The sequence below is a fragment of the Ambystoma mexicanum genome, chromosome 3p, assembly GCF_040938575.1.
Source record: "Ambystoma mexicanum isolate Mex_15411 chromosome 3p, UKY_AmexF1_1, whole genome shotgun sequence".
Lineage (NCBI taxonomy): Eukaryota > Metazoa > Chordata > Amphibia > Caudata > Ambystomatidae > Ambystoma > Ambystoma mexicanum.
Window position 1 is genome coordinate 151,936,543 of NC_090925.1, and position 27,443 is coordinate 151,963,985.

Genomic DNA, 27,443 nt, shown 5'->3' on the forward strand with positions numbered 1-27,443 from the left:
AGAACTGCATGGGCAGGTTGCTCAGCAACGATAATGTCAATGCTAGGGATCCTTGAAAGTAAACACTGTTGCTTTGAGACAGAGTCAATACAGTAATGGGGAAGGCAAGATTACACCCCACGGGACGCGCCTGCTGACCTGTTGTTCCGCTCCTCCTGACCTTCCTGCAGCGTCCGCTGTCACACGGGAGTGTGGAATAATGCAGGCCGCGATATGACGAGACTTCAAAGGAGTAGGGAGACACTGCTGAGAGCCATCCTCGTCACCAATGAGGAAATAAGGGCTCCAGGCAGCAGTGATGAAGAAACAGTAATTTATTTCATTACAGCGACAGCGGCCTATGAGAGCCGAGTGCCAACATGGCTCTCTCCCTGCAGTCTCTACTGTCTATCATCTACATTCTTAGAATAACATTCTTAGAACTTAATGAGCTCATAGTGCAGCTCAATGTTTAACTAGGATCTGGTAATACATTTTTATGAACTTGTTTTAACTTACACTTACATCATAACAAAAATCCAATAACAAACTGTATACTCTAATGAGAAGGCCCTCCAGCTTACTGGGATGTTCACGATCACGCAAAATGCAGCAAAAAATATATATTTTTTAGAAGAAACACAAAAAAAGCAGTTTTTGCAAAAACACCTGTAAAAGAGCCCTTTTTGCAAGAAAGCATTAAAAAAAAGGAAAAACAAAAGACAAGCTTCTCAATGCTTTTTTAGGAATCTCCTCACTTGCACCAAAAAAAGCAGCTGCCCAGTAAGCAAAGGACTTCTGAACGAGTGAATTTTATATGCTACCATTCAGATGCTTTTTTTCCATCCCTTTGCGCATTTGCACCAATGGGTGGGGTTTTTGCACATTTAAAAGTGAATCCCAAATTCACAAACAGGCGCAGACAACGAAGGTAACCCCCATGACCTTTGTTGGCATAGGTGCAGGGGTGCACATTGCATGGCAGTGTTTTTCCTGAATCTGTCATGCACATTCTTTTTAGGTGTCACTTGACAGGTATGAAGCACTACTGTCTCACTTGCATTTCTATTCCTAAAACATGGATAGAACCTTTTTTGGGATAACATTTTACTGCGACAGGCCCTTAAAAGGCCCATGAGGGTGAAATGTGCTTCCAGTACCTACTTGGTAGAGGCCTGTAGAACATTAATGTTGGGAGAGAGCTCACAACAATGTATAGAAGATGGCTGGCCAGAGCATCATTTGTGCTACAGCTCAGCCCCCTGGAAAGGTGTAGGTCACCTTTAAAAAAATGACATGTTAAAAAATGGGGGATCTAAAAACGGAGTCTCTTCTGCTGTATTTTTAGTTGCCCCATTTATTTTTTAAAGTCACAATATGAGGGGCAAAGGGGAGTGTGAGTTGGGACTTGGCAGTGTGACAAATCTCATAAATATGCCCTTGACTGACAGAATGAGAGGTTTGGAAGTTTAAGTTATGATGGGGAATTTGTGAGTGAGAGGGATGTGGTGTTTAGGTGCTTGCGGAGTTGTAGAACATAAAAGGGGAATGTTTTAACCATGGCAACTGATAATGATCAATAAGGTTGGTAGAAAATAGGTATGCACATTAAACGAAAAATGTAGAGCAAATCAGATACTGTTCAGTCAATCCAGAGACATCTGGGACTCTTCCTATTAAGTTGATACAAAAGGTGCAAATAACGACAACCTGGCTCTGTTGTAGCCTCACGCACTGCCTTTTTCTTTGAACCTGTCAATCTGACACCTTCCAGCCAATAACAAATGTGCCACAATGATGCTGCAATAAATACAATTTTGTGTCACAAAATTTGCTTTTTTATGCACAAAATATTCTATTTCATGCTGCAATATCCTGGAAGATCTGAATGACTATACAACATGGACTATCTCATTCCACAAACGAATGCAACTTCACACACATCTGTGATCTGAGGCACCTTGTGTGTTACACAATGCATGGGTGTATTGACTTCACTGATGTCTTCATCAAAGAATCCCAAACTGATCCCCCATCTGTTGAGATATTCGTTGAAAAATATCTCTTTCAAGTAAGTGGCAATTGATAATTTAACATCTGTTATACAGTCCAGCCCCATAATTCTGGGACAAGAAGCATGCTGTGTTTTATGGTTAAAACCTGAATTTGTTTCAATAAAAGACATTCAAAGGTGCATGCGAGGTCACCCCAAGACATCTGACATACATTACCATGATCATTTACCCAGTTATGGTTGGCCTGACTGTGACAGCATGGCTAACATTTGTAATTCTAAATAAAGCAAGACAGTAAGCAGTACTTAATTCTATGACTATAACACCACCCTCAGTCATTAAATAGTAAGTGCAGAACATTTTATTTTCTACAGTAACAAAAACAAGCACAGGTACCAGAGAAAAGTTGCTTAGAAAAATGACCTTTATGTACATATATTTACATTAGTTTGCCCCCATCCACGTATGAATGGGGGTTGTTGGTTTGTAGCCTATGTGCATGCAATTTAAATGCGGCTTAAAATGCGGGTTTGTGGCAGGAAAACCTTGCTATCAGTTTAGAGAACAGGGGATCATGTTCTTGAGAGCCGTAATGTGAATAGAAGGCTTCTAATCACACCAGAGCTCAATTTCAAGCATGTGTATGGCACAGAGGAGGGGAGGAACACAACTTGCATTTCTGCCTTACCTGCCTCTCCGCCATACACATTTGCCAGCATCTGCGCCGGCATGCGTTTATGGGTCGGTTCAAAAGCTGAAGATCCCTAAGGGGTCCACCTGTTTTATACACCAGCATAAAGCAGGCAGACCCCATAGGCATCCATTGTACACGCTCCCTCCCATACAAGCATGTCAGGCAGGGTTTCATTGTATTTGTGAACACTGCGCACCAATGCAAGCAAAATACTAGCCAGTGATTGACAGATTGTATGGCAGGGTTTGTGGCTTTTGAGGTTGTTAAGAACATGATGATATCTCCTTTGACAATGTTATTATAATTTTACTTACGATTATCTTATTTTTTATAATTTGTTTTGTATTAATACTGTTGTGATTTCTTTCTTTTCATGTGTATGTTTTAACGCTGTTATGATTATTCCAAATAAAGCTTGTTGTTGTTAATAATTGAGGAATTCCAACAGTTTGTGTCAAAGTGCATTTGAATGGAATCCATTTTTTGACTCTCTTCCCCAGCTGCCTCAGGACACTCCCCTTCCTACACATCGGGCCTCATTAGGAGTCTGCCGGTCCGGTAACTATGGTGCCGGTAAGCTACCAGCACCGCTGTTACCGGACCGGCAGACTCCGAGTTCTGCTGGCAGTGCCCTCCCGCCCGGCAGGTCTGACCTGGCGGTCAGAACGCCACCCGCCCGCAGACTCTGATGGTAGCACCGCCACCATTATGGATGGTGCCGGTGCTACCGCCCTCCCCATTCCCATTGAGTCCTATGGGACTTGAATAGGAATGGGGAGTTTCTTTTTCTGGTGCCTGACCAGAGGGACCGTCTGGGCTGTAATGCCCCGGTGATTTCCCATTGCCAGGTGCTGGGAAAAAATGACTCTGGCAGCAGCCGTGCTGTTTTTACCGGCACGGCTACCGCTGGACTCATAATGAGGCCCATCATCTCTTAATTCTGGCGCCTACCCTCCCTGTCATCTTGCTGCTATTCCTGTATCCCTTCATAGATTAGCTTTGACAAATCCCACGAGTATGTGGCCCTTCCCTTTTTTCTGAAATGTGTTGCTATCCTCTCTCACTTACTTTGCCTTCTCCCTTTGCTACCCGGGTTTCCCTTCCACGATTCCTGTTCAGAAGAATTTAGAAACAGCTGAAATGTAGCGATTGTCGCTCTATAGAAAGCACTAAATAAATACACAAATTGACAACAAATCAAATGCAGTTAATTTATGTCACAGTTTATAAATCTCACGCCTGAATTGTTTTCTCTTTTGCAGGATTTCATGCTGGACCTCATCTGCAGGAAGCACATGTGGATCGGCCTACGGTACAGTGGCACTCAATTCCACTGGGTGAACGGCACCGCCTGCAACAGCAAAGTGTAAGACACGTTGCAAAATGTCCCCTTAGATAAAAGAGTGTTCAGAAACCTATCAGGCACACAAACTAAGACACAACACATTGCCTGCTTTCAGACTGTGGCCGAAAACTAGCTTATATAGATATTTAGTGTGATAAATGCAATGGCCGACATTGGGAGGGTATGACTGGTGAGCTGGGAATAGAAAACCGTGTCTATTAGGAGGGGATTAAGGCCATTTCAAGTAAAGACTTTAAAGACTTTGTTGTTGATTCTGTTTTCACACTTAGATGGGGCTGCCACTATCTTAAAGTAGTGGAGTATTGTTTTCTTCCTGTTTGGACTCAGGGTGCTTGGAATAGGAGGAACAATCGTGGTATTGCAAAGTTATTGGGCCACTTCAGTGAGTCTGGATTCCATGGCAAGATTTGAATGTTATTTTAGAGGCCATGGGCCTGATTTACACAGCGTTTTCAAAGGGATTGTGCCATTGTGGAACGCTTTTGTAAATCAGGCCCCATGAGTGTAGTGTTAAGTACTCTGTTCTGTGTGCACTTTGGCGAGGGTTCAGGGTTGTTAATGACAAAGCCTGTGCCATAACAGGGCTTAATGCTGTTAGCATCCTGGGCTTACATCCGAGTTGTTAAACATTTTTGTTAGATGTGAAATGGCTTTGACTGTAGGGGCGGCTTGTCCATAATGGGCAAGGGGGGTGTGACCCACCAGGTCTTGGCGCCCTCTCACACATAATGGTGGAGCCATCCGAGTAAAATACGAGCATTCCCTCAGCTGTTTCTTTGTGAAAAGCAACATTCACTATGGCTTGCTTGGGTGAGCCCTTGCAAGCAGGATCCCCTTTCCTATGGCCCAGCTCCTTGCACAAGAACCAAACTTTGGGTTGTGAGACTGCAGGTGTCCCTGTGCTAGGGGTGCCTGTGCATTTCTTTTCTGGGTGCATGGCTGAACTAAAGTTGTGGGGTTTCCCTTCTGGGTTTGGGGACCTGACTTCGAAGTGGGTTGAATCTTCGTCCGTTGTCCTTTCCATCCATGTTAACTTTCTTGTCAGGGGATTTCGATTAGTGTTTGGGTGGCTCACCTGAGCTTTTTTATGAACTTGAGTACTGTCAACAGCTTTGGCAAGCTCCCCAGGGTCTGTAATAGTCTTGTCCACAAGATGCTGGTGTACGTCGACCTCACAATTCTTCAAGACATGCTCACATGCAATCACATTGTACATCCCTTAAAATGCGTAAACTTGTTGCAAGACACCCACCCACTCAGATATTTCAATGACAAGTGTGTGAACGCTTCACATGTCTGCCCACTTTTCTTGCCAAGGTCTCTGAAGCGCTTGAGATACTGTTCTGGGGTTTTACAGAACTTCCTCAGAATGGCCATCTTCATGCTCTCATAAATGTGCCTTTCTTCAGGAGTTAACTGAAGAATTGCATCAGTCCCCTGTGTCGGTAAGCCACTCATCAGGGCTGCACCCCACAGTACCCCCTCCACCTCCTGTAGCTAACAAGCAAGCATGAGCACTTAAAACCAATCGAAAATGTCCTTCCCCACTACATAAGACGGACTGCCAAGGCTTGTCACGGGCACCTTGATTTGAACCACTACTGCTTTCCTCGCTAGAGGTGGATCTGTTGGCCTCCTTCTTCTCTTCGAGTGCCAGCTTGCACAGCTCTATGGTGACATTGTCCTCCTGTTTTTGTTCCTCCAGCGCTTGTCTCCTCTCCTCCAACAGAAGCTTTCTAGCCGCTACATAATTTACAGCAGGAACAATTACTGGGCCACTTAGAGACTGTGCCAAGGCCTGGGACCTGCAGAATACCGCACTAGCCCCTGACCTTCGACACACTCTGGAGTGTTGAGAAACAAATCTTACCTCCCTGAGGGGTAGTTAGTGATCAACACTACTTAGGTTGTCTTCCTCGCCATCTTCCACCACCCCTTGTAGAAGGTCTTCAAAATTCGGGTACACAGGGCCTAGCCCGTCCCCTGGGGTCTCTGCCCCAGCTCCCCTAGCTTCTACCCACGTTTGGATGCTGATAAGCAGCTCAGGTTTATTAATCCTGACTCAGTGGGGAAGTCCTCTCTCTTAGCATAGGATGTGCAGGACATCTTTGCTCATGCCTTTCACAATCTCTCTGTCAAGATGCATGATTATTAATAAATACCTGGCAGTGTTATAAACACTGACTGCAACAGTACTTTTATCACTGGGTGACTAAGTTGTGCACAAGGCTCCAACTAGATCTGACTGTCTGCCACCAATGTGATGAATTAAATTCTGGGGTACTAGGGTGAATATCGGTTTTTAAACCATCAATCAGCACCACACATCTAATACACCATAATGGTTCCGGACAGATTTGATTAACCAAGCATAGATTTAAAATGATAAGCTTCCTTGTCCAGTTTTGGTAGGCTAGACGGAATGGTAGGCTTATTGCCTTTAACGGTCATGGATCATTGGTTACTTGAAACACAGCTAAATAGTTATTAAGCAATGACAAAAGGAGTGTCCAGTAAAGGTTGTATTAAAAAAATACTTTATTATTGTCATGACAAACAATCTAATAACACTATTAAATACAACGCACCCTGTAAAGGAATGCAGAGAACAGGCAGTTTCTAAGATGGAAAAGGGATCTCTCTGGATACTGAAAGGAGGGTAGTTGGTATGGTTAATAACCACAACAGTTTTTAACGGCCTCTTGGCTTCAGCAAACATGGAGAAAAGATCTTTAAATGTCTCTAGGAGCCTTGTGGAAGGAAGAGGGGGACAGAACCACAATGTACCCTTTGCTGTAGTTGTGCTTGGTGCTCGCCAGCGTTGAGCTGGCTTTAGGGCACTTTTTAGGCTTCTGCAAGAGCGCTCAAGACGGGAGTCCATGGTAGGTATTCAGCAGTAAGATGGTTTGGCGAGTGAAACTTGGTGAATAGCAGCTGCAGGCTCGCCTTAATGGCAACTCGAGATCAGGAATCGTTGTCTTAGTGGTGATTAGCGGTTCTGAAGTGCTGATCAAGATGTCTCAGGTTCTTTCAGCAACTATAGCTTCACAGTGGTAGCTCGAGGCGTGATTTCGGTAAGCATTGCAGGCAGCTGCAGATCGAGGAATTAGACTGGCTCGAAAATCTCCTTCAAGGCGACAGCGGCAGATGCTTGATGTTGCACTTCTCCCAGTCTCTTAAATGGTCATGAGTTGTCCTTTAAGGCAGACGGCTCAGAGCTAGGGAGTATTTTGCAGGCAGCTACCTTTTCCTTGGATTCGGGTTCAGAGACTTTCCAGCACTCCCTGTCCAGGGAGCTTGCTGCAGAGCCTAGCAGGGTACACTGTGTGCTGGCTGGGTACCGGTAGTTCTGAAGTGGCTGGAGAGTCTTCTGAGTTCTTTTCTCCCTCTGTTCCCTGTGAGAAGTTAAGGGGAGGGATCCTGATTTCCTCTTTGGATGTACATGGCCTTCCTTCACAGGCTGAAGTTGTAAGGCAGACTGTACCTTCAGCCAGGGTCTAAGGATGAGTTCTTCTTCGTGCTTCAAGTGGAGTCTTCAGATGATATGCCTGAAATAGGGGCTCCAGTCCTCTCTTAAAGCCAAGTGGGCCACAGTGATGGGTGGAGGCTGAGCCTACCTTAGTGAACTAATCCCGGCGTCCCCACCAACAATGTTCTGTATGTGTGAGGTCATAACCAGAGTGCCTTGCAACAGGAAAAGGTAAGGGGGTCATACAGGAGCAAGGGGTGTCCCAGAAACAATATGGCTTACCCTTCTCTCAACAGAAAGAGTTCTGGCTCACTCCCCTGTGATACTAGGTCCCACCTGCCTTCTTGTCTGCTGTGATCAAAGCATCTCTCTGGTAATAGTTCTCCCTCTATGCTTCCTTTTTAAAGCAGCAGATCTCCCTTAAAGGTGTTGCAAAACCAGATTATCTGTCTTCTGCAAACCTCATTCTTGTATCTTATGAAATGGGGGGGCCCCTAGCGAGGGTTGTCTACTATAAAAATAGACTCCGACATGTCAGTTCACTGTCATTGATACTGGGAGTTGGGAGCTGGCTTCATGTTGACACAGTTAAATATGAAAGGTTTGTTGGGTTTCCTGTTTCCTTTGTTATCCTCTGCAGCCATGCCGTCTGGGAGCCTGTTTGAAGTACCCTCTATTGGTATGCTAATCACTGCCACCAGAGGAGCAGGGTGGTTCCATGGAGCCCTTGTCAGTTAATCAGGCTGTCCATGGCAGGGGGCTTTTCGCCCCTCTCCTTGTGATGACATCATGCTCTCCTCTCCTGTCATATTCCAACTAAATATGACAGGGGTGGACTGTGCCTGTAGGCTGTTTCCATGCCAGAGTTCACAGGTGTATGTTTTAGTTGTGGTGTGAGCACAGGAAAATGTGTGTGGATTAGCCATCGTCTACCATTGTCCATTTACTTTAAAATTTCAAAAAAAAGTCCAGTCGAGCCCACACACACCATGCAGATGATTTATTCCTCACAGTGCCATCATTTAGAGGATGAAAGCCATACACTCCAGCACAAGCATTTCACGGTACGATGTTGGCTCTATCCCTGTCTAGAGAAGGGTGCCCAAGTAGTTTGCAAGCTCTGTACCACTACTCCTGGCACTTATTCAGCTATTCCCTTGCTAGGAAGCAACCTGCTCTTCTAAGGCTCCAGTCCTAACTGTCAATTGATGTCACTGTCACACATCCATTGGTTCTGAACTGTTGTCAGTCATAGTAACCTAGCAATGTGTCCTCCCCTGTTGGATAACCATTGGACACAACACTGCCTCCTAAAGTGAGGAATCTGTCACCACAGACAGGCTGACTGTCCTGTGAAACCACAGGAAGTCAGGAGGTTAATTAACCCCCTGTAACCCAGAACACAGCTCCCCAGAGAAAAACATTAAAAAAACAATAAACCTGGCTGTAGCTAGCGTCAAAATGATCAGGGGATTAGGCCCATTTCTGTTTTCAAAATAAATGTAAAAAACCAAAAATATTTTTAATAAGCCACTGTGAGAAACCAGAAGGTGTCTCACCTGCTAGGCCCAGGAATCTCTTTCTCAGGTGGCCAGGGCACAGCCATTGCCTTTGGATACAGACCTTGGGGGTGGACCAGTGCGGGAGGATCACCTGGGTGAGGGGTCTTCGGACAGTGGGACACCTGATGGAGAGATGCGGTGTCCCACTCCCTTCACCCCATCCTACCCAGTAGGATATTAGGGAACTTCCCCCCTCCCCTTCACCAACACTTTCACACAGTCAGCCCAATCTGGGAGAAAACAGACTCACACCCGATCATTGGACCTGACACGTCCCTCTACTGTAGTCAGGCAAGGTCAGGAAATGACTGGTAACCACTCACACCTGAATTTCATTAAGCTTACCCACACAGGTAAAAGGCGGAGCATGAGAGCACACTCAGAGTGAGGCAAAACACACGAAAGAACAGCGTTTTCCAGATGGTAGCTGATCGAGTGGAGAAAGAAGTCAAACCAAGAAGGGTGCGCAAGGAGGGAGATACACTTGACCTTTCTGGCGAGAAACAATTTTTTCTATTATCCATCAGATTAAAAAGCGTAAGGCCAGAAAACCAGACTGAAGGATCCTGCATTGTGTGTAGGAGAGACCTGGGGCCCACCTGCATGGCTGACCGAGTCGGGAAGGAGCAGCAGCAACTGTGGTATCGTCCTTGGCTCCAGGATCAAAGCAGCGCCAGAGAGATTAACACAGCCAGTGCTTGGGGGAGACTGATGCAAGACCAGTCTGTGTTAAAGTCAAGTTTGCAAGCAGCAACATTGTATAAAGATCGCAAGAATGAAGATTAGTAACGCGTGTGATGAAAGACGTGAGGAAAGCTTAACTGCTGATGGATGTTTGAACTTTAACCGAGAAAGATACACTACCAGTGACAGGGTGGTCCAGCACCAAAAGATGTGTGCTCAATCGAAGATCTCTGAGAGGCATCCAGCCAAGAAATGGCAGAAGCGAAAGTAAAGAAAAAATGAGAATGATAAAGTGAATCGAAGTGGTCCTGCAATGGTGTAAGTAAAATCCATCGCACAATCGAAAGTCTATTATACAAAAAGGAAATCTTAGAGAGTGAGATTACATGGTCGAGCCCGAACGAGGGAGAGCAATTGTAAATATTGTATTTAGGGGTCCAAGCCTGAAGGAGGGAGATCCGTGGTCTGAGCCCGATCGAGGGAGACCAATTGTGAACATTGGATTAAAGGGGGTCCGAGCCAGAAGGAGGGAGACCCATGAACATGTGAATGTGAAAATCCTCATAAGAAAGGAACTTTGGTGCTTGTTTGTTACATCAGGCCCTCTGAAATAAGAGACTTTTATTGGGAAAGAGACTTTGGCACAGAAGGCCCTGATACCTATGCTTTGAACTATGTCCTCATGGCAGAGAAGCCAGAGTGTGTGCGAAGCTCGAGTGTGCCGCCTTGCCCCGTGCTGAAAACGTGGGGAAGGGAAGCCAACTGCTCAAATATCCTGACATATCATTTCTTGAACACTTTTCTTTTTGCATACATTGTTGTCCCACACCATTTGTATTTACAAGTAAGGACTGGCAATACGTTTATTAGCATAGGCCCTTTTTTATTTTGACAGAGACTCCACTAGGACTGTGTTATTATTATTTGATGGTTGTAGCTTGCTCCCATCATTAGATTTATGGTTAGGTAGGCGTCCAACCAACCTATTGAAGTTCAACAAAACACCCTTGAACAGTGATCACTTGTGTCTGTCTTCACTGTTTGATACGATGCCTTCCTTACAGCCACCAAATAGCATAGTGTAACAAGATGACATAATTCACAAAATCCATGCCCTACCATAATTTCGCATTTATATAGCGCGGAAGGGGTGCAGGTATAAACACAAAAAAGTAGTGAAACCGTATTAACCAGTAGCCTCTGTGGAGCTCTTTTTCCCCTGTCCAGAACTATTATTTACCTTATTGTCTCAGATTATGGCCATGGGCTGCATACCCACAAGTTGGCGCCAGTCGATTCTCATCCCATTTCATAAAAGGGGCAGTCTCACAGATCCTTGGAATTTCAGACTCCTGGCTATGCTGGATACTAGCAGCAAGATTGTTGCTACTATTCTACTAACACAGCTGAACAGATGGGCAGAGTCTAAGAAATTACTTAGCCCCAGCAGATGGAATTCAGAAGATGATGCAGCATGATGTCAACTTTGACCTCTGATATGCTTTCAATCTCCCTCTTTTCCTCTTCACCCTCCTCACCTGTAGAATCAGAGTCTTCCTCTACGGGGCTGAGCGCTCGATGTGCTTTGTAGTCCTTTTCTTTTTTTCTAGGCTGAGCATGTCTCCCACAAGAGGGAGCCACAGTGAGGGCGGTAAGAAAACGCCCTGACCATGCCCCCCTCCCTGGAGGGACAGAAAGGGGGAAAAAAGCCAAATGTAGGCAAAAAACCTCTAGGGCCGGCAGGTATCTCGATGGCAGCTGGGCTCATAGAAAAAACAGACGAGAGATGGAAACAGAAGAAATCAGCAAAACGGGAAGCTCCGGCACAATTGAAACTCCAGCAACAGGTAAGGAAAGTAGAAAAACAACGGGAATGCAGAAACGGGAAAAGGAAAGAAAGAGGGAGAGTCCCGATGGCGGGGACCGGGGAACGAGAAGAAGGACAGAACCAAGAGAATGCTCAGAGGAGCGAGGAACAGCATATAGCAAGACCGCGGCAGCGATGAAAAATGCAGCTGACCGTGGAAGGGTTGCAACGCACTGAACAGAGAGAGGGGTGTGGCTAAGTAACGTTACGGGCACCTGAGCGGAAAAAGACTAGACCGCTAAGTGAACGTAACGCTGGGTGTGACAGGGATCAGGAAGTCCCCAAGTGGAATCGGGGCCATAGGCGCCAGCTGGGAATGCGACGCATGACAGTATGCCCCCCACCAAGGCACAGACCCCCCGGCTTGCCGGGATGTAAGCGGTGAAACTTCCTGAGGAGGACAGGGGCATGGATGTGTGACTTGGGTTCCCAGGAGTCCTCTGCATGAGAAAAGCCCCTCCAATGCACCAGGTATACCAGGCGCCCTTTGCGGTACCTGGAGTCCAGTAACCCAGAAACCTCATATTCAGGTGAGTGAGAGAGAGTAGGGAAAGGACGAGCCTTTTGTGACTGTCCGGCACTTTTTAAAAGTGAAGCGTGAAACACAGGGTGAATCCGCCTAAGAGAATGTGGCAATTTTAGGCGGAACGCCACTGGATTGATTCTAGCAGTGATAGGATAGGGACCAATGAACCGAGGGGACAGTTTAGATGGTCGAGACCATCTAGGAAGGTATTTAGTAGATAACCACACCTTAGAGCCCACCTTCCAATCAGGAACAACCTGCAGGTGATGGTCGGCCTGCCTTTTGCAGGCCTGGAGACAGTCTCTGAGGTTCAACTTAGCTTTGTCTTGAGTTTCCCTTATCCGGAACAATGCCTCTTCCACCGCTGGAAGTGCGGGTTGACAAGGGGAGATAGGTATGATGGCTCGGGGATGAAAACCATATGAACAGTAGAAGGGAGACATTCCGCTCGCTGAATGACTGGCATTGTTATATGCAAACTCCGCCGTGGGCAACAAGTCCACCCAGTTGTCTTGTTCCAGGTTAGCGTAGCTGCGTAAATACTGTTCCAGAGTGGCATTTAAACGCTCTGTCTGCCCATTAGTGTGGGGGTGATAACCAGACGACAACGCGCGCTGGATATTCAGGGCGGCACATAGTGATTTCCAGAATTTGGAGACGTATTGGCTTCCTCGGTCTGATACAATTTTGTCTGGGAGACTATGGAGCCTAAAGATGTCTTTAATGAAAACCAATGCCATGCCATCGGCAGTGGGTAGACCTGGGAGTGGAGAGAAATGAGCCATCTTGGTGAGAATCGATAGTCACCATTATGCATGTGCATCCTTGCGAAAAGGGTAAGTCCACAATGAAATCAGTGGATATATGACTCCACGGACGATCTGGGATGATATCTTGTTGTTACAATCTGATGGGTCTTCTTGTGCTGTTTTTATTCTGACAGCATACTCCACAGGTCCGTACATAATGTTTGACATCCTCCGACAACCCTGGCCAGTAGAAAGTTCTTCTCACCAGATCCAAGGCACTAGCCTGCCCCCTAAGGCCTGCCGTTTTATGATCGTGGCACCACGATAATATGTTTTCTTGGAGAGATTTCGATAGGACCCATATCTTCTGATTCCTCAAGTATAGACCATCCTTTTTAGTCATACCTTGTGGTTCTGAATGAGAGGAGACGGCTTCTTTGATCTATTGAAACAAAGAGGTGATAGTAGCAATGATACGGTTCCCAGGAAACAATCTCTCAGGGCAGGAAGGGGCAGTATGAGAGGACAGCGACTTTCTAGACAGGGCATCTGCCAAGGTATTTTGACTTCCAGGGATGTAAGTGATGCTAAAGTCGTATTGTGAGAAAAAGTGTGCCTATCGGGCTTGCCTGGAATTGATGCAATCCATAGACTGTAAAACTTGTACATTTGTATGACCTGTCCGGATTACAAAGGGGTGACAGCACCCCTGCAGCAGGTGTCTCCAAACTTCACAAGCTTTCTTCATGGCTAAGAGTTCACGTTCGATGACGGAGTAGTTCTGTTGACTTGTAGTGAGAGTTTTTGACAAATAGGCCATAGGGTGTTCGGCGTTGTCATGCTCTTGTAATAGAACAGCTCCTATGGCCGCGGCTGAGGCATCAGTTTCGAGGATAAAAGGCTTATTTTGGTCTGGCTGGCGTAGGATGGGAGCGCTACAGAAACTCATCTTTAAGAGTTGAAAGCTGTCTTCAGCCTGAAGGCTCCAGACGAAAGGCACCGATGTCTTCTTTAGCAAATTGGTGATTGGTAGAACAATGTTGGAAAAACCTGGCACAAACCGCCTATAAAAATTAGCCAAGCCCAGGAATCTCTGTACCTCTTTCACTGAGGAAGGAGACTGCCATTGGAGAATAGCCTCTACCTTTTTCTGATCCATTTGAATACCTTGGGGTGAGAGAATAAACCCCAAATAAGGTACAGAAGACGCTCCAAACACACACTTTTCACGTTTGCCCAGTAAATGATGTTTTTTAAGATGCTCCAGTCCCTCTGTAAAATGCAATAGATGATCTGACATGGTCTGTGAAAAAACAAGTATGTCATCAAGGTAAACGACCACGGATATAAACAATAAATCTGAGAAGATCCGGTCAATGAACCTTTGAAATATGGCAGGAGCATTCACTAGCCCGAAGGGCATCACGTAGTATTCGTACAGGCCAAATGGTGTCCTAAATGCCATCTTCCATTCATCTCCGGAACGTACTCTGAGTAAGTGATAAGCATTACGCAGATCCAATTTAGAGAAAACCGTCGCTCCCTGTACTGTTTCCAAGATGTCAGGAATGAGCAGCATGGGGTACCTGTCCTTGAGAGTTACTTTATTAAGTCCCCTGTAATCAATGCACGGCCTGAGGTCTTTGGAATCCCTTTCACGGATAAAAAACAAAGGAGCACCCGCTGGGGATTTTGAAGGTCTAATGAGACCGTTACATAAATTGTCATCCAAATACTTTCGTAGTGCTTCCTTTTCTGTCTTGGATAATGCAAACATTCGGCAAAAGGGTACCAGGGCGTTTGGTATCAACTCGATGGACCAATCCTCTGGCCTATGGGGAGGTAATGCCATGGGAGCGGTTTCTGCAAAAAACCGTTGGATATCCCTCTAATACTTTGTCAAGAGAATGCACTCCAACAGTCGTGTGAAGAACGGTGGGAGAGACCTTTACCTCCTGGTAGTGTGCTTCCTGGAAACAATGAGTTTGACAATAACTGGAATTGACATGCAAACTATTTGACTTCCAGTCTACATTGGGATTGTGTTGGCGCAGCCAGGTGATCCCTAATATTAGGGGAAAATGGGCTGCTCGAATGATATCAAAAGTAATGACTTCTGAATGCTGGAGAACCGTGAGGGGAAGAGGTTCGGTTTTCTGAATAATGAGTCCTGAACTCAAAGGTGTACCGTCCACCCCTTCTACCTTCTGGCCGTGTCTGCGATCGATACGCGTAGCGCCGACTTTGTCTACCCATAGGGTGTCAGCGAAGTTCCCGGCGGCCCCACAATCCAGAAGAGCCAGGGTCTCTACTGGGTTACCATGAATGGTAACTTTTACTGTGATAACCATAAGGCGAGAATCCTCAGTGGGGTCTGAAGAATCAATTGAACTAGTCACGCAGGGACTGGAAGATTGCCCTCGATAACACGTCCCATTTAGTCTCGAGGGTTTGCGTTTTCCGCTGGTTTCTTGGGCATTTGGGTACAATTATGCACCGTGTGACGATCCGAAGCACAGTAAGCACATAGACCTTGTTCCCTCCACCTTTTTCTTTATTCTGGCATCAGAGACCGACAAGTAGTGCAGATTTGCATGGGCTCAGCTTGAAGTTTGAGCGCTGTTGAGGGAGGTGAGGAGGTCCTTGAAAAGGAAGTGCGTGTCTTTCTTCTTACTGACGCCTTTCTTGCATCCTGAATTCCATCTGAAGGGCTGCAGTCATCAAATCCTGTAGGGAGGTAGGACAGGGGAAGTGAGCTAACTCATCTTTGAGTTCTTCCCTAAGGCCTCGGCGGAACAGAATGAATTGAGATTGTTCTGACCAACCAGTCTCCAGTGCCAGTCTCTTAAACGAGGAAATGTACGACAATACATCAACTTGTTCTTGACGAATGTCCATCGGTCTTCCCCTGCTGCCATGGACACTTCGGGTCTTTCGAAGGTTCGTTTTACTAAGTCTACAAAGGCATCGAAGTTTTGGAGAACTGGGTCGTTTCCTGTGACTAGGGGGTGGCCCAAGCAAGGGAATTACCTATCATATTGGACACCAGGAAACCGTCTTTAGCATGATCAGTGGCATAGGTGCGGGTTCTGAAAGAAAAATACACCCTGCAAGTATCGAGGAATTCTTTCAGAGTTTTGGGGGATCCATCGTACTTCCCCGAGGACAATGACATTGGAGGTAGATCTGTGATAGGTGGCTCCCGCACTGCCACCATCTGCTTCAACAGGTTATTCTCTAGTTTCATGTTTTGCATCTCAAGGTAAAGGCTTTGAACTGCGGCTATTAATTCCTGCACTTGCTCAGGAGTCGCCATCTTTGTAGTTCGGGCGCGTTGCAAACTCTCAACTTTGACCTCTGATATGCTTTCAATCTCCCTCTTTTCCTCTTCAACCTCCTCACCTGTAGAATCAGAGTCTTCCTCAACGGGGCTGAGCGCTCAATGTGCTTTGTAGTCCTTTTCTTTTTTTCTAGGCTGAGCGTGTCTCCCACAAGAGGAAGCCACAGTGAGGGCGGTAAGAAAACGCCCTGACCATGCCCCCCTCCCGGGAGGGACAGAAAGGGGAAAAAAAGCCAAATGTAGGCAAAAAACCCCTAGGGCCGGCAGGTATCCCGATGGCAGCTGGGCTCGTAGAAAAAACAGACGAGAGATGGAAACAGAAGAAATCAGCAACACGAGAAGCTCCAGCACAATTGAAACTCCAGCAACAGGTAAGGAAAGTAGAAAAACAACGGGAATGCAGAAACGGGAAAAGGAAAAAGGAAAGAAGGAGGGAGAGTTGTTATATTGTGGGTTTGGGGTTATAAATAACCACTCAGGAGCCTTGCTAAGTTTAGATATCTTTAGTAAGTCCACAGGAACACAGGTAAGTACATTAGGTATAATACAGGGCAAGTTCATAGGATAGAAGCATCCACCGGTCCCCCTGTGCCAAGCTCAGTTTCCAACTGCTACATTCAGAACTTAGGCACTCACACAATAACATTCTAGGTAGAACACTCTGATGCTAACATTCCAGATACAGACTTACACATGGATAGGCAATAGCTGCACACACAGGATAGGTAAAACATAACACATCTCCCCCTTTACATAACATTACAATGAAGGAAGGAAACAGAAGGAAAAGTCAACAATATGAACAGTTTATCTCAAAGAACTATCTTTCCAAGTAAACCCATCCTGCAAACTATTAAAAGCAAAATGCTATTCCCTTCCAAGTCCATAGTATGGCTGTCAAATAGCCAAACCACTTCAATTCAATCACCAGAACCATAATGTCCACTTATGGAACTCATCACCATGGGACCAGCCCACAATCTAATAATCAATCTTTGCCACCTACAACAACATATTAACCCTGTGTCAACATTCACCAACAACAAGGTTTCCTGACAAAACCACAGGGTAATACCCCTCTATCTACCTAAAGCATATCCATATTTAGCACAATGAGCATCCACTAAACACCAACATGCTGGCACCAAGCCCAATGTCGTTGTCATATAACACTGACATTGACACAAGAAGGTATCTACATAAAACCAGGTCTGTAACGTGGCCACAAACCTTGACAAATAAATGCTCAACACTGAACACATTAACATTGGCATTTCTCCAAAACATGCCAACTGCACTCACCATCATCTTCCTCCTCTGGCACCCAACCCACAATATTTGACACCAAAGTGTCGGGATTTACACATCCCCCACAAATTTGACCACCAAAGTGTCAGGAAAATTTGACACACCACAGTGTCGGGATTCTACATCCCCCTATATCTGACACACCACTGTGTCGGGATTCTCCATCCCCCTATATCTGACACACCACTGTGTCGGGATTCTCCATCCCCCATAATTTTGACACACCTCAGTGTCCGGATTCTCCATCCCCCTATATGTGACACACCACTGTGTCGGGATTCTCCATCCCCCATAATTTTGACACACCTCAGTGTCCGGATTCTTCATCCCCCTATATGTGACACACCACTGTGTCGGGATTCTTTATCCCCCACATTTTTTTTTTTGACACACCAAAGTGTACTCAATCTCAACCGTCCTTCCTTTTGCACACACTCTCACTGAATCACATTTACACTTAGGCAATTTGCGCATATAATATTTGGTAAACAAGATTATGCAACATCAATTGAGTCCAAAATATTCAGCTACAAAGTCCTTTGTGATGTTACCTGTGAAAAAAAACTGTATGTTATCACATTGATGCAATTGGTATATTCTCACTATTCTCAAAAACAAAATTTCGAGAATGGACTTCCAAAAAAAAAATGTAGTGGATCTCCGTCACCATGTCCACACCAAAATGACCAGAGGAATTCATTATGTGCCCACATAAAAGTCCACTATGTTTGTGCCTGCATATACTTTGTTGATATATATATATAGCTGTGGATAAAAATTTGGTTTAGTGCAAAATATAAACTTTGTACATTTCATTGACTGACATTCCTTTTAATTGGTGGGTTCATACTTTTTCTTAAAACTTGCTAAACCCAATTGGCACCAAACATTCAGTCGCGCACCATTCCCAATTAAACATGCCAATAACCTCATTTCACCATAGCTAAAATCCATGCAATATCCAGATTATACTTGCCAAAAAGTCACATAGGCACCATGACCTTAGATCCATGCAATTTCCAATTTATACTTGCCAAAAATCACATTGGCACTACCAGAACGCCTCTTAACTAGGCACCTTATCACCATATGGCTCCAACACCAGAACTGCTCACCATGGAGCCATCACATGCCAAATAATAAGGCACTACCTAAACTAGGAACCTATTTCCTGCTGTAAACCTGTCTGCTGCGTGCCATTTGGACAACCACATAGCCATAGCCAAAAACAACAGCAAGTCAAACTGCAAACTACTTGCACAGCCACTTGATTACTGTGCCCATAGGTGACCTCCGTGACAAACATTGCATGTATACATAAAACACCACAGGGGTGCGCACCTTACCTATTCTAGACACTGTTAACAAAACAAAACATTTCAGTAATACGGTGCGTTACAGTCACCCCCATGAGAAGGAACAACATTGGTAAAACAGCACAACATTTCAGCACTAAATTACTATCAGCATTTTGATCCAAGACACGGATGGACGGATTGAAAACCCTGTTGACCAAAAATAAAAATTGCAGAAATTCAAAAGCCAGCTCATTTTCAAAACACGAGCATCCTATAACAAGATCTGCTTTAAATTACACATCGTTGATGATCCCATGTGTAACTGAAATGTCTAAAACCAGTCTGGGATGCTGAAGTTACACATGCATTGGAAACTTCTTTTCTTTAAATCTCTTGTAACACACAGATGCGTAATTCCAACTCTTCCGGTGGACGTCTGTTACGTTGGAGGATTCTTTGCTCCAACATCTCTCACATTGCAGTACATGCCATTGTTTCAGTCTTCAAGAACATTCGCATCAGAATTTTCTCAGCAGCCAAACATCGCCGATACCCAGCGGAGCATGGTGACATCACCATTCTTGAACGGAGCTTCGACCTCCACTAAGCTCCAGGCACCAGCTTGCTCTCGGCTCCCAGCACCAACTGTCATCCACGCTCCCAGTGCTGTGATATGTGCCAGACACTGCCAGCCAACACCGGACGTCCACACAACTTTGAGGCTACACGAAAGGTACTATCTTGAAAGCACCTATATACTGTATATGTTGGAGACGCTTTTCCACTGCCGACCACCAAAATCTCTGGATTGATCCCCCAGCCCCTTAACTCTGCCATAGTAAGCTGCCACTCCCCATCATAGCGCTCTGTGAAAGGCATCAGCTCTTTTATACTTATTTAAAGCGCTAATTAGGGCGAAGGGAAATTACCCAATGGCTTGGTGACAGAAGCAGGTGAAACGCTGATCCCCAAAACTTCCAGGCAACCCTGCACGCACAGTCATGCAGGGGTATGGGGTGCGCTCACCTTGGGGCCGGGGGGGCCGGTGGATGCCTCACTGGTTCCTGCTTCTTACCGGTGGGCAACCTCCTTGCCGCCTTTGTTTCTTGGTACCAGTCTTTGTTTGTACTCCTTGCTTCCTTTTCTGTTGCTGCTCCCTTCAGTTTCAAACAATCCTCGTTGCCAATGTTATATTGTGGGTTTGGGGTTATAAATAACCACTCAGGAGCCTTGCTAAGTTTAGATATCTTTAGTAAGTCCACAGGAACACAGGTAAGTACATTAGGTATAATACAGGGCAAGTTCATAGGATAGAAGCATCCACCGGTCCCCCTGTGCCAAGCTCAGTTTCCAACTGCTACATTCAGAACTTAGGCACTCACACAATAACATTCTAGGTAGAACACTCTGATGCTAACATTCCAGATACAGACTTACACATGGATAGGCAATAGCTGCACACACAGGATAGGTAAAACATAACAAGAGTCCTGAAGGCGGGGAACGAGGAGAAGGACAGACCCAAGAGAATGCTCAGAGGAGCGAGGAACAGCGTATAGCAAGACCGCGGCAGCAAGGAAAAACGCAGTTGACCGTAGAAGGGTTGCAACGCACTGAACAGAGAGAGGGGTGTGGCTATGTAACGTTACGGCACCTGAGCGGAAAAAGACTAGACCGCTAAGTGAACGTAACGCTGGGCGTGACAGGGATCAGGAAGTCCGCAAGCGGAATCGGGGCCATAGGCGCCAGCTGGGAATGCGACGCATGACACATGACACACAGCATATGGGCCCTACAATTGCTGATGGCAGAGGTAACTCGGAAGTCCAATCACTGCCTCTATCTGTGTTTCATTAACTACTCCTCAGCATTTGAGTGAGTCTTACGTACCAGTCTCTGGAGTAAACTGAACAAAATTTGGGATTTGATTCCACCTTATTGCACTACATCAAACTGTTGTAAACGTACAGAAGTGCACCGACTCGAGTAGCTCAGGATGGCATCCTTACCAAATCTAATAACACTAATATAGGGTTAAAACAGGGCTGTGTGCTCGCCCCTGCACTATACAACTTGTACGTATGTGACTTGAAGTCCCATCTAGATGAATGCCGTAATTTCCCCAAAAATTAGCTGGTATGTCGCTGGGATGCTTGTCATATGCTGATGACACAGTCCATATTGACCAAACTCCTGTGGGACTGCAGAGATCGATTGATGCCCTGCATGGTTTGCAAGATGTAATGGCCTTAGGGTCAACCAAAGTAAAACCAAAGTTATGACCTTGGGCAGGAACAAGCACAGCAGCCCACCTTTTACATGGGATACAGCTGTGGAAGACCTGGAGGCTGTCTATTCGTATGTTTATCTCGGACACCCCATCAGATCCTACCCCGTAGTATCTTTTTTATAAAGATACGCTACATGCCAAAGCAAAAATTTCATTAACAGGAAATGTGGTGAGTCAATTGAAGGAATGCTTGAGCTATATAGAAAAAGTGTCATTCCTTGAATCATTTACTGCTTGGAAACATTGCCGGAACAGCATTTACTTGCTTAGATGGAATTGAAGGGAAATTACTACCTTCAATACTTGGTCTCTCCAAATCGACGCATTACGCCTCGAGTCGGGGCTACCTTCATTATCTACACATTGGAAGGTGGCAGCGTCTGAATAGTGAAGATGATAAAGACACATTACTGGCCTTAAGGGCTCAACATGTGAGTAGTAAGCACTTGACAGATATTGAAATGTGCTTCCCTAAAGTGAATGAAATTGCGTTATTCAAATTATTTCTAACTAGATCGATAAACTCGGGTGGATCGCAATCTATCTCTGCGCTCACACTTAGGAAATGGTATTGTTTATATGCCACTCACGTGCCTGGTGCTCCCCAGAGTTACCTAACGAAGTACAGCAGCACATTGCTGGGGCGTTTTATTACATACCTACGATTTAACATCCTCCGGTGTATGAGTACACAGGGTGTGGGTCGGCATACCAGCTGGTATTGGGTCCATACCAATACCAGCACTGATTACCATTACATACCAGTCCCTCTAGCTGTGTGTTAGGATCTACAATGCTAACAATAGTCTTGATGATGTTGTGTCCCCTTTGTGATCCAGTGTGTTTCTCTTTCCAGATGTGCAATAACAGATGAAGGCGAGTGTGTCTACATGGGATCCAATGCCCTGCGAGTATCGGGATGTGACATAAAAAGACCATTCATTTGTACCAAGAAGCCGCATATCTGAAGGAGCTCAGTTGGAACCCACAGGATGATGCAGATGTGTCTCCCACAGTGGGATGCAAAACGTCCCTGAAATGGAAATCTTTGATGTCTTTCCCCGAACATTTCGATTACACTTTACTTTGTGTCCATTCACAGAAGTTTGCTCCAATGGAAAAACATTTAGAAAAGTCAACCTGCCCTTGGGATCCCTGGCGGTAGTTGGTGCAATGGCGTGAAGCAAAGAGAGTTTAGACAGGGGGAGGCCTGCATCATCATTTGCAGGTGAATGAGACCAGGAAATCCACAGACCAAATCAGGAGGCCCGGAGACTTGTAAAAGGGAAGGGGACACTCTGGGTGTGTTGTATAACCTTTTTTCTATTATGTCAGGCAGATGACATGTAGAACCACTATACATTTCTTAAATGTAACAGTGTTTATAATATACTTATGTTCTTTGTTGTGAATTCAAAAGCAATAGTTCCCATGGGGGAAATAGATCAAAATAACTTAGGTCATAAAACAAGCACACCTACAAATTTAAATAATATAAATAGGTACTGTCATATTTGATGTATTAATGTGGTAAATACAGTGCAGACAGGACTGCCAGAGGGTCACTTGTTTAAGAAAATACAAGCCTCGGAATCTGTACAAATGGAAGACGTCTTGAGGGGTTTCCTACCACAGGATACACCTGTGAAAGTTACTGTTTCTGTTGGGCCGGGTGAACAGGCGCTCTGTTGTCTTTATATGCTGAGCATGCCCAGCACTGTGCTATCTTTATAGGCTGAGCATGCCCAGCACTGTGACACCTTTATAGGCATAGCATGCCCAGCACTGTGTCATGTGTACAGGCTGAGCATGCCCAGCACTGTGACATCTTTATATGCTGAGCATGCCCGGCAATATGAAATCATTATAGGCTGAGCATACCCAGCACTGTGACATCGTCATAGGCTGAGCATGCCCAGCACTGTGGCACCTCTATAGGCAGAGCATGCCTGGCACTGTGTCATCTTTATATGATGAGCATGCCCAGCACTGTGTCATCTGTACAGGCTGAACATGCCCAGCATCGAGTCATCTTTATAGGCTGAGCATGCCCAGCACCGTGACATTTTTATAGCCTGAGCATGCCCAGCACTGTGTCATCTATTAGGCTAAGCATGCCTAGCACTGTGCCATCTTTATAGGCTAAGCATGTCCAGCACTGTGCATCTGTACAGGCTGAGCATGCCCAGCATTGAGTCATCTTTATAGGCTGAGCATGCCAGCACTGTGTCATCTGTACAGGCTGAGCATGTCCAGCAACGTGAAATCATTATAGGCTGAGCATGCCCAGCACCGTGACACCTTTATAGGCTGAGCATGTCCAGCACTGTGTCATCTTTATATGATGAGCATGGCCAGCACAGTGTCTTCTGTACAGGCTGAGCATGCCCAGCATCGAGTCATCTTTATAGGCTGAGCATGCCTAGCAGCGTGAAATCATTATAGGCTGAGCATGCCCAGCACCGTGACACCTGTATAGGCCGAGCATGCCCAGCACTGTGGCATCTTTATAGGCTGAGCATGGCCAGGACCATGTCATCTTTATAGGCTGAGCATGCCCAGAACCGTGTCAACTTTAGAGGCCGAGCATTCCCAGCATTGTATCATCTTTATAAAAGTATAATTGATAGCATGAGCAAGTGGAACCCACTACAACAAGCAACTGAAGAAGACACTTTCTATTTCTATGTATTTCCTGAGCACCAAAGCCCTTAGGCATCCAGGTGCTACATTGAACAAAAAAAACGAGCACAGAAAGAAAAACAACACAAAAAAACCAATATGAAGGCCTGCCTAGGGAAACAATCTAGTTTTCAGAGGTTTCCTGAAGGTGAGATGATTATTTTCTTTCCACAATGCTCTGGGAGCTCATTTCAGGCCTGTGCGATCAGAGTAGGAAAGGACTGCCCATTCCCCCAAGTTCTCTTGAACTGGTGGACAATTAGGCTGTGTGCACCAAAGGACCTCAGGCATCTAACTGGCTTATAGAATTCAAGTTTCTCCTTCAGGTAACATGGTGCAGTCCCAAACAGACACTTATGGCCTAGTCTGAGTATCTTAAACTGTACCCAAAGGGAACCAATGAAGTTCCCTGCGGGCCATAGATTATGGGTCTCTATGTGCAATGTTGTACACTATGCGTACAGCAACATTTTGAAAAAGAAGAAAGAAAAAGAAAAATCCATCTTTTAAATTTGGTACATCTTTAAATATTCTGGGTGTCATTCGCCACGCTGCCCTACATCTTTTTTTCTAGTGCCCCCCAACTCTTTGATGTGCAAGTGCTGGAAATGCACAACTGGTGTGCCTTTCTGTGCCGTCCACCCGGCAATTCCAATATGGTTGCTGCATTCTTTGGGCAGTCAAGGCAGTCGGAGCGCCTCCCAAGCTGCCTCCATGCATGCCAATTTTTAATTGGGCAGCATATACTCTCCGTCACCAAAGGCCCACTTCCCAAGGCCCTGTATGTTCCACTGTCCATAGCATGGCCGGGTCCACCGGGCCTTCCCTACTCCCCTCCATGTCCAATGGAGGAAGAAGGATACAATCTACGGAACATTTGTCATCTCGCTGAAGGTCAGTTTCCTCATCAAAAAAAGAAAATAAATAAAAAGAAACTGGCCTCACTGTATTTCCTACTGTCCTGTAAAAACTCGCATTTAACCATGCATAGTGGCCTTCATTGTGTTTCCACTCCCCTGTAAAAACTGCATTTAACCGTGCCTAGCGGTCTTCATTCTGTTTTCCACTGTCCCGTAAAACTGCATTTAACTGTGCCCAGTGGCCTTCATTGTGTTTTCCACTGTCCTGCAAAAATTCGGATTTAGCCGTGCCTAGTGGCCGTCATTGTGCTTTCCACTGTCCTGCAAAAATTGCTGTGCCTAGAGGCCTTCATTGTGCTTTCCACTGACCTGCAAAAAAACTTGCATTTAACCGTGCCTAGTGGCCTTCATTGTGTTTCCTACTGTCCTGTAAAAACTGCATTTAACCGTGCCTAGTGGCCTTCATTGTGTTTTCCATTGTCCTGTAAAAATTGCATTTAGCCGTGCCTAGTGGCCTTCATTGTCTTTCCACTGTCCTGCAAAAATTCGTATTTAGCCGTGCCTAGTGAACGTCATTGTGTTTTTCACTGTCCTGTAAAATTTGCATTTAGCCGTGCCTATTGGTCTCATTGTGTTTTCCACTGTCCTGTAAAAATCACATTACTGTTCCCAGTGGCTGCTTGGTTGTTCCATTAGCTGTGTGCACGACCCTTTGTCTCCCACCCCTCCTTGGTACCCACACCCCATCCCACCCTTCCTTGCTACCCCCACCCCAACCCTCTTCTTCCTTGTACCTCAGTACCTCAAACTGGTAAGTGTGTACCACTATAGCTAACTATTTTGCTTTCTATCCCTCCTATCCTCTCTAATTGCTTCACTATCTCCTATCCTTCTCCTATCACTAAAACTGGCCTGAAGAAACTTAAGAAGGACATACTGGGATCCAACCCAGGCCTCCCTATTGCAGACACCTATGTCACGGCTTCCTCCAGAGAGACACTTGCAGACATCCTCAACTCACCTGACCTATGGACTCGCTACATGGTCGGCTTTCTCTCTCCTATCGCCTCTTCTCCCATTAATGGTGGCACTCGCTGGGAGGTTCTCCTTGACCTCTTTCCAGAGTCATCATCAATGTCCATTTCAATGGAACCATTTTGGTTCAGGGTCCTCAACCCAACCTTCTTCTCTTTGACAGGCTCCTCCTTCGCCTATCTAACCTCAACTCTCATGCCGGCCAAGCTCCCCCTCCATCTGTACCTCCCTCCTCCTCTGCACTAACTCCATTGCCTACTATGCCTTCCTTCTCCTCTGCACTGGCTCCTTTGCCCACTGCACCGTCCTCCTCCTCTGCACAGGCTGCCCTGCCCACTGTGCCTTCTTCCTCTGCACTAGCATCCCTACCTTGCTGCACTGTCCTGGCTCCCTTATCTGCCTTGGCCCCTCTGACATTCTCCACTATCTCTCTGACCCTCCTGCCATGCCCAGGGGGACCACCATCCCTAGCGTCCCCCTCTCCGCGAAAGACCCTCAAAGATGGAAAGCTGCTTCACATTGCCACGCTTAACCCCCGCTCCACTGTTAAACACTCGTCAGACATCTGTAACATTCTCGAACTCATGGACCTTGATGTGCTTGCCATCATGAAGACAAAGCCGGTAAAATAGTAAAGCAGGTTGAGCGCTCGCTGCTGCGATCTGAGTGTGATCTGCAGGTCACAGGTTCGAATCCCGGCAAGGCCAACTAAGCCTTTCATCCTTCCGAGGTCGATAAATGAGTACCAATTTCGGTTGGGTGATATTGTAAATATGTGCTCTGTAAAGCGCTTTGGATTAAGGCACTATATAAATAACACATCAGTAAGGACAACTCTGTCACAAGCTTTGACACACTCCTCCCAGAAGGTTACAAAATCCTCTCTGCGCCCAGGCCAACGAAGACAGGGGGGGAGTGGTGCTGATCTTCCCAGAATGGATACTGGTGTCCATCATCCCTAGTCAAGCCTACTCCTCCTTCGAGTGCCTAGTCTGCAGGCTCTCACTCTCTCCTAAATCTTCTCTTCTCAAGCCACCTTCTACCAGCAACCAGGACAGTCCACTCTCTTCCTCTTGGAATGGGCAGACTTGGCCTCCGCTCTACTCTCCTCCTGATCTCAACATCCATCTGGACTCTCCTGACTCTTCAAGACCTTTCTGCAACCTATGCGACTCTCTCTCCCTCTCTATCCAACCCTCTGGCCCCATGCACACCGTGGGCCACACTTTGGATGCTGTCATCTCTACTGAAATCCCTCTCTCTATTCCTCTCACTATCTCTCTCTCTTGAACTGACCACTCTCTTCTCAAAACACACCTGAAGCTCTCCTCTCCTCTTGCAGCAACACACAGCCACTCGATTTTAAAGACACCAGATCCATGAAAAAAGTGACAGAGGCTGCGTTTGCCTCCACCTACTGTCCTCCTCCCATTTCTGCGGCTGACTACCACCCTGACACAGCCCTTGCTAACTTCAATCTCTCGATCCCCAATCTTGACACTCTTGCCCCTGTCATGAGGGTCTGACTGAAGCCTTCCCAAAGGTACAACCCCGATCTGGCTGCCCTTAAACGCAAGTATAGGGCTGCTGAGCGGAAATGGAACTCGTCGGGCGGACCATCTGACAAACTGGCCTGCCGTCTCCTTCAAAGGCAATATCGACTCTGCATCCACTAAAAGAAAAGTCTTTATTCAAACCGCATCTCAGCGGCATCAAACA

At 45.9% G+C, this 27,443-nt stretch overlaps 1 protein-coding gene across 1 annotated transcript in view; it reads left to right on the forward strand.

Annotated features, from left to right (window-relative positions):
* LOC138580181 (killer cell lectin-like receptor subfamily B member 1B allele B) overlaps positions 1-25,364 on the forward strand; it is a 248,556-nt gene extending 223,192 nt beyond the window's left edge. The window contains exons 4-5 of the mRNA XM_069650509.1: positions 3,951-4,054; positions 22,004-25,364. Coding sequence (XP_069506610.1) covers positions 3,951-4,054; positions 22,004-22,115 — 216 coding nt within the window. The 3' untranslated portion in view covers positions 22,116-25,364. The remainder of the gene's footprint in view (positions 1-3,950; positions 4,055-22,003) is intronic.
* The last annotated feature ends 2,079 nt before the right edge of the window (positions 25,365-27,443 follow it).